This window comes from Poecilia reticulata, chromosome 12, assembly GCF_904066995.2.
Source record: "Poecilia reticulata chromosome 12, P_reticulata-male-v2, whole genome shotgun sequence".
In the NCBI taxonomy this organism is placed as follows: Eukaryota; Metazoa; Chordata; class Actinopteri; order Cyprinodontiformes; family Poeciliidae; genus Poecilia; species Poecilia reticulata.
Window position 1 is genome coordinate 11,719,142 of NC_088841.1, and position 15,282 is coordinate 11,734,423.

At 40.6% G+C, this 15,282-nt stretch overlaps 1 protein-coding gene across 11 annotated transcripts in view; it reads right to left on the reverse strand.

Moving 5' to 3' along the window:
• The window catches only part of nedd4l (NEDD4 like E3 ubiquitin protein ligase), a 45,757-nt gene that overhangs the window by 17,498 nt on the left and 12,977 nt on the right, over window positions 1-15,282 (reverse strand). For 4 of the 11 annotated variants that reach the window (XM_081613665.1, XM_017307957.2, XM_081613664.1 and 1 more), the window contains exons 1-7: window positions 13,471-14,651; window positions 8,059-8,109; window positions 2,642-2,703; window positions 2,351-2,453; window positions 630-784; window positions 318-453; window positions 4-192 (exon numbers count right to left, since the gene is read on the reverse strand). In XM_081613665.1, the coding sequence (XP_081469791.1) occupies window positions 4-192; window positions 318-453; window positions 630-784; window positions 2,351-2,453; window positions 2,642-2,703; window positions 8,059-8,109; window positions 13,471-14,502 (1,728 nt within the window). In that variant the 5' untranslated portion in view covers window positions 14,503-14,651. Of the gene's footprint in view, window positions 1-3; window positions 193-317; window positions 454-629; window positions 785-2,350; window positions 2,454-2,641; window positions 2,704-8,058; window positions 8,110-8,866; window positions 8,903-13,470; window positions 14,653-15,282 lie in introns of those variants that run through there. The other 7 variants (XM_008424505.2, XM_081613666.1, XM_008424506.2 and 4 more) reach the window with 3 other exon arrangements.

Below are 15,282 nucleotides of genomic sequence, written 5' to 3' on the forward strand. Positions count from 1 at the left end.
TACCAGAGAGGAGCTGGGCCCTGGCAGTTCACCGTTCGTTTCGGGGGCGATTGACAGCCTCAGATTTAGGTCTTCTGAAAACTCCTGAGCAGCAGGCGTCGGCGAGTGCTGCGGGGTCAAAACGGAGGAGGGAGCAGGAAGAGACTGGGCCAAGCTGTCGTTGGGATCCTCTTCGGTGATGAGCTCCCAGGACTGAGGGAGGAAAAAAAAAGAAAACAAGAAAAAACATGTTTTTCTGACCTCGTCACTCTGGATAGCTCTGTGTGTGTGTGTGTGTGTGTGTGTACTATCAGTACATCTTCAGTCTGTTCTCTCACATTGTCCATGTCCCTGGAGTCCATGCGCTCGTTCTCTAGGTCTTCGCTGATGTGGCGCCGCGCACGGAAAACGCGATGTGCCTCCTGATTTATTTGCCTCTGCTGATTGTCGCTCTCGATTTCTGAGATAACATCCCTTTAAATTAACACGTCAAAGTTAGTTAGAGGTGCAAATATTAACAAAAGCCTCAATACAATTAGTAATTATGGCAGGATTAAAGAGGGGAGAAAGCAAGGCAAAAAGCCTTATTAAGAAACCACATTTGTTCCTATCCAGCTTTTGTCCAAAAAACAAAACTGATCCAGACGTACATGTTTGAAGGCCGCTTCCACTGGGTGGTGCGGTTGTTGTGGTTCACGTAGTAGGTGCGACCCAGGTTGTCCACCTTTTCTTCCCAGCCTGAAGGCAAAGGAGGCAACAGCTGCTGGGGTCGCTGGGAGCCCGAATCTGCGGACTCATCCCAAACCTGAAATCAAATTCAGGGCAAGAAATTTTAAACTCACAGACTGGAAAAAAAAACAAAAACATAATCTTTATTAAATTTAAGAAAGCACATAAAAACACCATAGCTCTGACGGGTTATATTTTTCTAACTCTTTTATAGTACTTTCCGGCATTTTGTACGGAAAGTAGCTGACAGCATATCTGTGACCGCACTTTAAACGTCTACTCATGCTGACAGAAAGGACTTTCCATCAGAGTATGGCACTGTGTGATACGGCTGCATGGGGTTCAGCATTTTCTGGTTTTCCACTAAAAGTAGCAACCTGTAATTGAAACCAACCTTTGTACGACTTCAACCGAAGTTTCAAGCAACCTAAACTCCAACCACATAGTACGATGGAAGACCATGCTGAGTGACGAAACGTCACCCACCTGTGTGTGTGTGTGTGCGTGCGTGCGTGCTCCCCTCCCGTCGTTGCAATACACACAGACACACACACACACGCACACACGCACACAAACACAAGCGCGCACACGCACACACACGCTTCCTATGAAGTCACTTTAAGTCTGGCACCACAGAAGCAACATAAATCAAGCACATTTGTGCAGATGGACTGCATATTGGGTGCATGACTAATAATTACAGCAGCATATCCTCTACTCCGAGTTGCTTTGCCTGAGAGTAGCTGCTTGATCAACATGATGTGATAAGCAGACGGACGTACAGACAGAATCTGTCTGTGTGTGTTTCAGGATCTGTAGGTGATAAGCAGCTGATCACACTTAGAAACAGGGCACACTGTCTGCTAAAGATGAAGACAGAATGACATGAAAACATGTGAAGAAAGAAATATGTGCTTCAACATTGGCCTAACTGAGGTAAATTACAACAAAGATGAGCCAGAAAGTCTCTGAAAAAGTATTTCCACCCCTTGAAACACCCCCTGTTTGAGATTTTATGCAACACAGCAACAAAGTAGAGTACTTGTGAAAGAACAGAAAAAGAAAAAAAAAATCATTCTTCCTTTTCTTTCTACTGCACAATTATGCACAATTTAGTGTCGGTCTCTCACATGAAAGAGTACTGAAATGCACTGGTTTTAAAGTGGCAACATGTGAAACAGTCCAAGAGTGCGAATACTTTTGCAAGCCCTAGTAAAAGAAACTTTCCGCTGTGTTAGCAGACACAGAAGAACAGACATTCAAAGTTCGAGAGACAAAGCTTCTGTTTCTGCAAATATCAGCCCACATTTTAAATGAATTTTCCAGACCTCGACCTGGAAAAGACTTTATAGATTCTGGCAACCAGAGGTTTCCCAAATTCCCAGGAAAAAGAACAAAAAAAAAAAAAATAGACTTCCCCTCCCTCCTCCCACTATTGGTAGACATTCCTATTGGTCTAAAGATGGACATTTACTTTCATCTTTCAGCTCAGAGAGATGCTGTCATTGTTTGAAAGGAAGGAATGAAACCAAGATCCCGTCTGGTAGAGAAAAAGAAAAAGCCTTAGGTAATGCAAAGTCAGACGTTTAAAAAAAAAATAAAAAACTTGGACATTTAACAACAATATTGTCTGAGACCTTACCTCAGCCTCTTCCCTCATCTCTCCAGCCTCCTCCTCTTGTCCTCCTTGTTTGGGCAAATAGGCCATCTTCAGACGCAAGTAACCCTTCACCCTGGACTTGTGACTAGAACGACAACACGACCTCTTTAAAGTCTAGGTCAGTTTCTATATAGTGCCTTTATTTATTTCATTTTTAGTAGTCTAATAATAGTTGGATCGACGATCATGAGGGTTGAAAATCATTCCAATATCAGTTTTTATTCATTGGATTGTGTCGCAAATATTTGAGTCGCGACTTCGGTAAAAACCAACCTTCTTGGTCGAAGCAGGAAGTCTTTAAACGTGTACGGGCGCTCCATGGCAGGATCCTCTGTCTGTAAAGAGGACAAAAAAAAGATAAAAATCTTAGACAAAATCTAATTATTGTAATCTTTTCAAAGGGGGCCACAACCCCTTCTGAAACCATCCCACCATCATTACGCAACACTGAGGTTCTTCTGTTTCCTACTGAGGAGCAGAAAGGTCGCGGATAGCTCTCGGCTTTCTCACTGCTCCGTGACTGGGCACAACCAGTCCATGCTGGCTGCTCACCGTAAAACCACTCAGTCAGATGCCGCACACACAAAATGTCAGTTTGCACAACTAAATTAGAAAGAGTATTCAATAACACAGTTAAATGCCTATTTATAACAAGAAACACGAGGAAGTCATCAAAATTAAAACCTGCTTATAGATGTTTTAAAGCAATCACACTGCAAACATGAGATCAATAAGATGAATACAAATGGTGCAAGATTACACTGAAGGAGCTTTCAAAAAGCGTGATTTCTCCAAATCTAACACCGCTTATGTCGACCTGTAAAAACGTGCTCCGTGTTTCTGAAGGCAAACGTGGCGAACATGGGGCACCGCTGGACCACCACGCGTGAGTCAGCTTTGAATCCTGACGCATAACAGAACTCGTGTGACAAACTACTACAGAGGAAAAGATGACGACTCAAGAAGTCCCGTAACTATGAATAAGACACATTTTAACAACTTGCAGTAATGTAAAACAGAAGTGAACCGAATTAAAACACCTTAAGAGTGGCATTATTCTTCCTGAGTCATGCTCGCACACTTGAGCAAGTAAATTGAGATGCAGTATTAGCTAAACTGAAGCAACACACCCTGTTCCTTTCACAGCTCAAAAGAAGTCCGCTGTGGCTTTCATCTGCCAACAATTTCCACGACCGCTGGGACTCAGACAAGACATTAATAATTAATCCCAACAATGTCCACTAATGGGCTTTTCAGGCTCGACATCCAAGGCAAAACTCAACTGAGCAACAGCCAAAGCTGACAGCACACTTGTCAGATGTGCGGAAGGACCATGACTTATTGGTTTTCATTATGCATGTGCTGGTGCGGGATAGACTTGAGCATAATTACCATACTTAACATCAGACCATGAAGAAAAAGATTAAAAATCAACACATATATTATGATCTGACTGTCTACATTTGAAAATAGAAATGTACAAACCCTCCCTACTGCTGCCAAGTAATTTAATTCTAATTAATGTAGTTATAATAGTGCTCTCTGCAATATTTATGTTTTTTTACTTAGATACACAGACCTAAGTAAAACTCTGCTGTACATACTTACTAAATGTATTTGTTTTCAAGTAAGCATGCTTCTTGCACTAAATAGTAAGATAAATTGCTACTTATCAAGTCCAACAAGCGGATACAGGTTGATTAATAATGAACTATGTTCTTAGGTACCCGACCTGCACCTAACTGCTCAACCCCAGCATTGCAGGCTACCAGATGTAGTTTTAAAACAGCATTCCTAAATAGGAGTGATCAGCAGCGCTCTGTTAATTTACTTACCATGAATGTCCAAGTTTATTATCACAGAAACAATTTTTCAACAGATCTATTTGGTTTTCTTCAGTTCAAATCAGTTTTTCATACAGCCCTGAAACACATCAAGTGTCTTTCAAGGCACTTTACAAGACAAACCAATCCCTTTGACATAGAGAAATAATGTTAATTTAATGCCAACTTTGCATTAAATTATCATAATTTACAAAATCATGCAAAGTTGGCACTTTTAATGGACTTTTAATGCAACTTTTAGAGCAACTTTGCATTAAAAGTGTCATTATTTACCGAATGACACTTCATGACAGCAGACATAAACATTCAAAGACTTCTTTATGTTCATGACGTGTTATGTCATGTTTATGACAGTGTCATGTCAGTCTTATGCACACCCTTTCAAATAAAGTGTTACCATCCAACCATATAAACCAATTCAGACATAATAAAATGCATTCTTCTTATATTCCTAGCTATTATGCAATCGCAGTTTATTTTGCCTCTTTAACGACAATAAGCTATAAACGTTGTAATTACCTCCCAATAAATGTGCTCTGAAAATAACCTGCTTATATTGATTTTTAAACTGAGTTATGTTTGGACATTATTTAAAAAAAAAATTTCACTATTTTACACCGAACAGTTAGAAAAAAGGTTGTTCAAATACTGTGCATCTTTTGTAGTTAATAAGATTGCAACAACATTTTCACAAGTCACATGCAACTAAGCACATCCAGCGGTGCATTATGGGTAGCTTTGAGAACTGTAATGTCTCAATTGTCTCCCAGCAGGGTGAACGCAGAGAGGGGAAAGCAGGGCTAGTCTGAACATAATTACAATCTAACGGGTAAATAGAATAAGTGTTCCACATAAAAGCAAAATAAAAAATTCTTCAGAGAATCCACAATCAGTGAAAAAGAATCCAGTTCAGGGTTGAAATAAGAATGTAGAGTTGCTTATGGAACATAAACAATTGGCATTTGAATCCCAACCCGGGTTCAAGCGCTATGGAGAAAAGGGGTGCGGGCTGGAGTCCCCCCCGTTGTTGAAAAGGGGTGCAGGTTTAGAGTCCCCCCCACTGTTGAAAGAGGTGCGGGTTGGAGTCCCCCCCGCTGTTGAAAAGGGGTGTGAGTTTAGAGTCCCCACCCCGCTGTTGAAAAGGGTGCGGGTTGGAGTCCCCCCCGTTGTCCCTCACCCAGCCTCCCACTGTTTTTTTTAGCTCTTTTCTGCCAATTCAAAGGGCAGAACTTTGGCTTGGCAGGAAAATTACTGTTTTTGATTGTTTATTCAATGTTGCATGACTGTGTTTTTGTGTTTAATGATGTAAAGCACTTTGAAATGCCTTGCTGCTGAAATGTGCTATACAAATGAAATTTGATTTGATTTGATGTCTCAGCATAATTAGAGCCGCTCTAGAAAGGGGAAAAATACACATTTTATAAGGTGATTTAATCAAATGCAAGAATTTTAAGTGATGAGGAAGAATCAGAGTGAATTCCAAATGCTACCATTAAAAACTATAATTTATAAAAAAAAAAAATTATATATATATATATATATATATATATATACACAGTGGGGCAAAAAAGTATTTAGTCAGCCACCAATTGTGCAAGTTCTCCCACTTAAAAAGATGAGAGAGGCCTGTAATTTTCATCATAGATGTACCTCAACTATGAGAGACAAAAGGAGAAAAAAAATCCAGAAAATCACATTTTCTGATTTTTAAAGAATTTATTTGCAAAATATGGTGGAAAATAAGTATTTGGTCAATAACAAAAGTTCATCTCAATACTTTGTTATATACCCTTTGTTGGCAATGACAGAGATCAAACGTTTTCTGTAAGTCTTCACAAGGTTTTCACACACTGTTGGTGGTATTTTGGCCCATTCCTCCATGCAGATCTTCTCTAGAGCTGTGATGTTCTGGGGCTGTCGCCGGACAACACAGACTTTCAACTCCCTCCACAGATTTTCTATGGGGTTGACATCTGGAGACTGGCTAGGCCACTCCAGGACCTTGAAATGCTTCTTACGAAGCCACTCCTTCGTTACCCGGGTGGTGTGTTTGGGATCATCGTCCTGCTGAAAGACCCAGCCACGTTTCACCTTCAATGCCCTTGTTGATGGAAGGAGGTTTTCACTCAAAATGTGACGATACGTGGCCCCATTCATTCTTTCCTTTACACGGATTAGTCGTCCTCGTCCCTTAGCAGAAAAACAGCCCTAAAGCATGATGTTTCCACCCCCATGCTTCACAGTAGGCATGGTGTTCTTTGGATGCAACTCAGCATTCATTCTCCTCCAAACACGACGAGTAGAGTTTTGACCAAAAGTTCTACTTTGGTTTCATCTGAACATATGATATTCTCCCAGTCATCTTCTGGATCATCCAAATGCTCTCTAGCAAACTTGAGACAGGCCTTGACATGTACTGACTTAAGCAGGGGGACACGTCTGGCACTGCAGGTTTGAGTCCCTGGCGGCGTAGTGTGTTACTGATGGTAGCCTTTGTTACTTTGGTCCCAGCTCTCTGCAGGTCATTCACTAGGTTCCCCCGTGTGGTTCTGGATTTTTGCTCACCATTCTTGTGATCATTTTGACCCCACAGGGTGTGATCTTGCGTGGAGCCCCAGATCGAGGGAGATTATCAGTGGTCTTGTAAGTGATCCATTTTCTAATAATTGATCCTACAGTTGATTTCTTTACACAAAGCTGTTTACCTATTGCAGATTCAGTATTCCCAGCTAGGTGCAGGTTTATAATTTTGTTTTGGGTGTCCTTTGACAGCTCTCTAGTTTTGGCCATGGTGGAGTTTAGAGTGTAACTGTTTGAGGTTGTGGACAGGTGTGTTTTATACTGATAACGAGTTCAAATAGGTGCCATTAATACAGGTAACAAGTGGAGGACAGAGGAGCCTCTTACAGAAGAAGTTACACGGCTGTGAGAGCCTGAAATCTTGCTTGTTTGTAGCTGACCAAATACTTATTTTCCACCATATATTGCCAATAAATTCTTTAAAAATCTGAAAATGTGATTTTTCTGGATTTTTTTTTCTCCTTTTGTCTCTCATAGTTGAGGTACATCTATGATGAAAATTACAGGCCTCTCTCTTCTTTTTAAGTGGGAGAACTTGCACAATTGGTGGCTTACTAAATACTTTTTTGCCCCACTGTGTGTGTGTATATATATATATCTCAATATTAATTTAATGCCGACTGATTGGATTGTGAACATTGTTTTCAAGAACAACTTCCCAGCACTCAAGGGCAGTGGCGCAACTACACATTATTCAGGTGGATGCGAAAACATAGATCGGCGCCTCCCGCCCGAGGGAAGGAACGTCAGGGTGAAGGAGAGACGCTCACTCGCCCCCCTCCCCAACCTCCCCCCCTGGGGCGACGATACGTGAAGGGTAAAACTCGCTACATTTACCTAGTTATGTGCGCGAGGTGAAGGAGCGTAAGGCGTGCTGAAGTATGGGACATCATCGGCGCGCCGCCCCCTCCAGACGGGGTTTTGGCGCCCCCTCTGGTGCTGTGCCCCTATGCGTTGCATAACCTGCATACCCACTTTTTGCGCCACTGCTCAAGGGTGAAATCATGTAAAGTTTTTTTTTTTTCCATGGGTTGTCACGTTTCACAACTGAGAGTCAGTGTGTTTACATTGTCCAATGCCAGCTTTCTATCCCTAGAATAGTGCTGTTGCCATTTCACAACAAGCTGGGTCAGGCACTTTTTCACACACAAACACAGCTTCATGGGGGATAATCAAGCACAGCAAAAGCTGAATGATAAGAAACAGCCGAGTCTTCAGAACAGTGTTGAAACAGTGCGTACACATACACACAAACACATAACTCACCGGCAGATGACTGAGGGGAACGTCGACTTGTCCAAGGAAATCATCTCTTGTCTGGTGGGAAGAAATGAAGAAAAAAAACTTGAGAGGGTTCCATGAGGGCATTTTTGGAAAACCGAAATGTCCAGCAGGGATAAAGAGGGGAAAACCACAATGTTGAGAGAAATTACCTGGTGCACCAAAAGCATCAGTGTGATTTATTTATTTATTTTTTAAATCAAAGAGAAAGGCATAGTGATTTTTACAAAAAAGGGCAGCCATATCCAGAAATAATACTTAGCCTTATCTATGAACACCTGTAGAAATCTGAGAAATAAAACATTACTTTTCATAGATTTAGTAAACCAGACAGGGTTTATAATGGGATCTAATTTTCTAGTATGGGAGCTTGATTATTAATAAAATATAATCCAAGTCAGATGATATTTGTAGCAAGAACTAATAGTGCCGTATAGCTGCAGCTTTTAGACTATCTCATCTCTGGAAATTCAAGTTCAAGTAAAGTTAATCAAAAGCCCACAATCTCTTCCAATCACTACATAATACCACAGGTGTCCAACAAGGATCAGACTTAGTTTTTATTTAAGGACAGGCTTTTAATAACCACCTCAGAGGAGCAAAGTAAAAAAACAAAACCCTTTGACCCTAAGCAAGGAAAAAAAAAAAACAACATCCACTGCCACCAAGTGGAAGCCAAGTCAACTGATGGAGGGTGAGAAGGACAGATGTGACGACAGGGCAGATTCAGGAAAGGTTTTGTGTTTCAGTTTGCAGAGGCCCACAGGTTTGTCCATGGTTGAGCAATGATTACCTGTCCGAGGTGAAAAAGGCCATTCTTGGAAGTAGCCTGTGTGTGGGACACAACTGTTTATTGACAATTTGCACAGACTTACAAAAGTGTTTGCTTACTGGGCTGGGAAAAAAAATGCACTGAACCTTAGTGAACTAAAGTGAATGTGATAAATGAAACGTATATAGATTGTGGGAGTGATAAAGGAAAGAAAGAAGTCAACATCACAATATTAATCATCTTCCACAAGTTAAATTTTTTTTTTCCTTTTGAGAATGTGTATTCTTTAAGCTGTAACGTTAAACTGAAGGTATTTTGATGTTTTTTGCATCAATAAAAGTGGTTTCAATTCAAATTAGTGCTAAAATATTTAACTTGAAATGTACAAAACTGGAAACACTTTCAAATAAACCCCAACTGTGGCACTTTTTAAGATGCTCTGGATGTTTGAGAATGAAATATTAACCCCTGAGTTAATATTTTATTCATCACCTCCACAAATAATAAATGTAACTAACACAGTAATCAAGTTAATTCCCGATGCGGCAGTGTGGTTGGCAACCACTGCAGTTCTTTATGGTTATCTGGTTATCAGTTCTACTGTAAAACTTAATGCTTAGATACGCATAATCTGAACTGGTTCATCCAACCATTTATTAAAGTGATCTAAAAATAAATCAATACAGCAGATCCTTTACTTTCCACTTGCCAGAAGTAAAACCTACACTTCCCTAGTATTCATGCTGGTTTGAGCTGAGCATTTTAAGTGTCTACATCATTTTACTTTTATGGTAAGCAGGAAAAAATTGAGACAACTTGGGGAGATGAGCTCGCCAGCCTCCCTCCACATTTAACATAACTGGAAATCTTTAATTTGTACAACTGTGTCCCATTAAAAAAACAGGCACGTCGTAAAGAATCTGCAAACCCATCCACCCACATTTAAAACGTAGGCACACCCAGCAAACTATTCTTGGAAAGGTATCTGAAATGACATCAAGATTGGCTTTCAATTCCCAAGCCACCAAGACCAATAACTTACTTCTTATACAACTTTCACGTGATTCAAAACAGTTAAACATTGACAGAGATGGAGGAGAAAAAAATATCCAGAGCTAGAGCACCATCTAACATTGATAAAATTTCACAATGTAAAATCACACCTTATTATTTTCACCTCTTTTAATACAAAGCAATGTGTTGAACACTTGACCATTTGCTTGCCAAGGTGGTTAAGGACAATGAGTGTCCTTCCTGGGAAGTAAGAAACACAGTGTCTAAAAGAAAATGTAAAACTTAACATTTATAGAGATGCAATCGAATGACACCATACTGTCCTCTAATCAACAGTCACTCTGCTGATCACACCGAGTCATCTGGAATAAATATTCAGTCAGGGCTGGTTTTTGTTGTTGTTGTTTTTTTCATTTCAACAAAGATAATATCTTTACACTGCGGTTATTTTTGTGCCGAGGGATGAAATTACAGTGTCATTAAACGGTCACTTCTGAACTTACAGCTGCTCTCCAGAAACAAGTTTTACACAGAGTGGGGGTTTTCCATAACCAACCGGCAGGTGAAAGAGCAACAAACAAAGATGCTAGGCAGGTGAAAACCTATATCGATATTGGTTATTTACAAAATATTAAGACACCAAAAACAGATCACTTCGCAAAACACTGACCAGAAGTTTTAAAGCAGGTGGGTCTGTTTTCAGAGATCTGAACACCATTCAATCACTCCGTTGCAACTGCTGAAAAGGGGAGGAAGCATCCATTTTCGTTTTCATTCAGTGTTCTGTTGGAAAAAATCTGCATGCTGGCATTCACATAGTTGTTAATTTGACCTTTGCCAATCACCCAAACCTTTTTACAGAGTAGTCAGATCACTGCACAGAGCAACATGATCCCTCATAAAAGACATTGTCTGAGGTGTTGACCTATCCAACAAACTCTCAAGATACCAATGTGAATATGGATTTCTTGTAGGAGAAATCTACTCCGAGTCAATTTGTCTGTGTACGAGTTTTCAAACCCATTTTACACATAAAATTCAGCCTATTATTATTATTATTATTAAACACCTTCAATAGATTTAATTTGTTTTTATTCAACTAGGAAGTTTGTTTTTGATATGAAACAAGTGTCTCTCAAACAATAATTAAAATGTTACAAAAGGAGTGTCAGTAATTAAAAGACTAATTTCTGTCTTCATTTGCATTTTGAAATTTATTTTTTCAATAATAAATTATTGAAAAAAATTATTATTTTTTCAATAATAAATGAAAAAATGCTTCTTATAAACAACTGACTACTTTTTTTTGCATGTTTCCACTGGGATTTTGAGGGGTTTTTTTGTTTGGTGCTGAACTCCATGTTGTTCCAAGTTTCCTCTTTGTTATTATCATGTTGTTGAATTGACTCAACATAATACCAAATTGCCCTAATACTTTCAGTCAAACAACCCATGTTCGTGAGAATAAAACATAACTCTAAACCTGAATTGGCTAGGAGTATGACTCTACTTTTAGACAGTCCAGGATAGTCTTTAACAATCTTTGTCCATGTCCAAAAACTTCAGGACTCTATTGCAGCTGTGAAACAGAATTACTAAACTAGATAAAGCAATAGTATGTACATGCCTCAAGAATAAAAATGGAACGTTTTGTCCCCAAAATGCCTCAATGGCATAAAAGAAGAGGTGACAACAGACTTTGTGATTCAAGGCAAACTGAATTGGGTCCAGGCTGCCACTGAGGTGTCAAAAGTCTATCTAACATACTCCAGAGCCTCAGTGCTGACACAACTGAATTACAAAGCTATTCCCATTGGAGAGATCAGAGATGACAGATAAAAGCCCCTCACAACAACAGCGACTCCAATCTCTTAAACAGCCCAAAGACCAAAACTAAAAAGAGACACCCCGACTAAACACACACACTGATAAAACCCTCCTCCATTCCTCCTGTCTCAGGTAAATATAGCCTTTGCAGTTGGTCATAAGGAGATCTTTGTGAAAAGCTTCTGCAGGCGTCAAAGCAAAGCTGTAATAAGGGTAGGCCTCTCTGGCATAGCTGTCTGCAGCTAGTTAGTCTGGCAAACACACAGACAAACAAGCACACACTATTGTTATCCATTGACCAACTTTTCTTTTTTTAAAGGGCGAAATATGCAGTTGAAGATGAAGAAAAAAAATCCTGTTGTATAAAAACATATTTGAATTTCAGGATAGAAATCATTAATAAAAAAGCTGTTACAAGAGCATTAGGATACTTTTTTTTTAATCAAATGGTAAATTTAATCAGTGAGCAACAATATCCTCTCTAGAATTATTATTGCAGTTACTGCAAAATATATGTGGAAAAATAAAGCCTTTTGTGCAGGCTGAGTTTGGCCACTGTGGCTTTGGGTTAATTCACTCAATTGCTAAATAAATTCCAGCTGATGTTTTAACCTGTAAATGAAAAAATGTACACCCAAACCACCTTGTATCAGATTATTACTCTTTGTAACTAAGTATTTCTCATTAAATGTGGAGATAAATGGTCAAAAGAGGACAAACTACCATGTACAGTACTCCTGCTTGGGCCAATTGACTTCTATGAAATATGACCATTTAGCACCCAATCAGAGCAACTCATTTAGAACAACTCAAAACTACCCCCTGACAATGTCACATTATTTATTACTGTCATAACCCTTATTTCTTCGTTGTAAAGTCTGAGTGGAATATAAAAAAAAGTATTTATCAAACTCTCTGTCCTTCAGAAATATGACTTGGCGCATGAGGATTACAAAACAGACCAGCACTCCTCAATGGTTCCTGTTTTCTTGTCTCATTCCAGGGATGAATATTATAATCTTTACTTTATGACATTAACTACTTAGCAAAATCATTGGAAAGGAAATGTAACAGGTTAAAAAAAACTTTACAAATGACCTTACATCTAAAACCCCATACTTGAGAAATTAGGCAAATTGGCACTGTGGTAGATTTGAACACAATGGCTCAATGGCTTCTGAATTTGAGTAAAAACTGATTGCTCTTGACAGATTATCTAATGTTTGAACAGGCTTTCCCAAAACTTCCAATCACTTGGAAAGCAGCTGAAATGTACAGATCCACACTACCTTGGAGCCAGAGAAGAAAAAAAAAAACATCTGCCTGCTCTTAAACTCAACACCAGCGCTTAGAGGCGGCTAAAGATAGAAACAGGCAACACTTAAAAGAGATCCAATTGCTATTGGTAGTTTTATCAAAATCTGGGTGTTAGATTCCTCAGACATACGAGGTAACAAGTTAACCAAATAAAAAAAAAACTCCCTCACAAAGTTAGTCACAAAACTGTTTTCTTTTGTAGCTGAACTGCCTGATGTGAGTAAAATTTCAAATGCCTGTGGTTAAGGAGTGAAAAAGAAAACAGTGAGTGTGATTAGTAACTGAGTCTGTTCTTTTCAGTTTCCTGAATGTCACACCACCCTGTTACTGGACCCCTCAGTTCTCCAATCTAACACAATTAATAAGTGAAAGAGGAAAGAAAGTTTTAAAAGCCTACTGGAGTCTAACTAAACTTGAATAATCTTTACCTGGGGGTTATTTGCTGTCAATTTCTTGCCAAGACTCACCTCCTGATCTCCGCCTCCCCTCTGGGTAAAGAATATCTTGAAATGCGGCTGCCTTCTGGGGTTTTCCCTACTGATTTTAAAAGAACAACATTTTGATCCATCTTTTGCTCCCAGTTCCACATCAGTCTGATTCTCCTCTATGGTCTGGAAGTCTGCCCCGTTTTTCAGATGTTTATTTTCCAGCAGCAGCAGCAGCCTCGGATGAGATGAGCTCCTCTGCAGTCGGATTCTGGGATAACGCACTGTGCGGCTGCCTCCACCAAAGTCCCCCTGGGAGGCAGCAGCCTGTTGACAATCTTGGGTCTGATCCTGGTTTTGGTTTTGCTGTAGCTGGAAAACTAGTCTCTGTGCTGCACCATTAACACCAGCACATGGCTCTAGAGTCTGCTGCTGGCCATCTTGACCATAAGGAAGAAGATAATGCTGGACATCAAAAATCTCAGGAGAATTCCTCTGGATACAAATGGTACCAACATTAACACCAGGTTGGCCTCCACTCACTGTAGCATAGCCACTAGAACCAATGCTAAAAACTCTGCGTTTGGGAAGGTTTGGTTCATTTAGCAATAACTGGGAATCTGGGCTGTAGTATGGGGGAGGCGGCTGTCGTGGAAAGTCTTCCTGAGTCCGTGGTTCGGGATATGCAGGCGCAGGTCCAGGCGGTGTATAACAAGGCGGTGGGACATCGTCTGCAAGGCCACCAGAATGTCTATTAATTGATCCGTCGGAGCGCTGGAGGGAGATCTGCATGGACGAACTTTTGGTGGGTCGTGATTCAGGGTAGGTGGAGAGCTGTGGTATGAACATGGAGGAGCTCCTTTTGAGCGAGGGATCCGAACGCAAACCAAAACTTCCAGATGAGACGTTTTGCGCCCCCAACTCCTGAGAAGGCCTCGGTAGACGAGGAGGCCGCACATAGCGCGCTCTGGACGCTTCGCCCTCTTCTCGCTGCTCTTCTGAGTCCGTTTCCAGCATCTCCGGAGCTGTGTTGCTGCGGCCAGATCCAAAGTATAAACGCAGACGCTGAGCCATTTTTACCTCATGTCCCACAGCTTCCGTTCACTTTCACTTACTGTTAAAACTCTGACTTACTGTTGGTTGCCTCCTCTTCTTGTGTCGCCCACTTCTCCTTTGACTGGCTGACTGGCTGGCTAGATGACTTCTCCCCTTTTTTCTTCCCCCTCCCTCCCTCCCTTCCCACCCACTCCCAGTCTCTTCCACAACTTTCCTACCCCACAATGAACTGCACACAGACCAGAGTCGTCTCACCGCAAGAACACAACAGCAGCAGCAGGATACTCAAAATTGAGGTGGAAAATAAGGCTTCAGAAAGAGGATGGGCAACTATATTACAATAAAAATAAGAATGGAGGATCCCCGTTCAGCAAACTATTAGGAACACCAAGCACTAGCGACAGACAGCAGAAATAGCCTTGGTAGAGTGTCAGCCAGCATTCCTGCCATGATAGGGTAGGAGCGTGTGGAGTTCCTGGTTACCGAGGTGACAGAGGGTTGCCTGGTAGTCACATGACTCCAAAGGGCCCCAGCACCTCAGGTTACAACACCACACTGGCCCTCACCATCAAGCCACAACACATGATCCCTAGTCTTTTACATCCACATCTTATTAAGATGGAAGATCAAAGGAGAATTAATATTAAGAGATAAAAGCGCATTTTACCTCGACAAATATAATCTATTCACCAGAAGAGGGACGCCAATAGGAATCCAGTTTTTCTTTCCAACACAGGAAACAAAAACAAGAGAATTTTCTTACCAAGTGACCCACTAAACGTCCTTTTCAACCAAAAA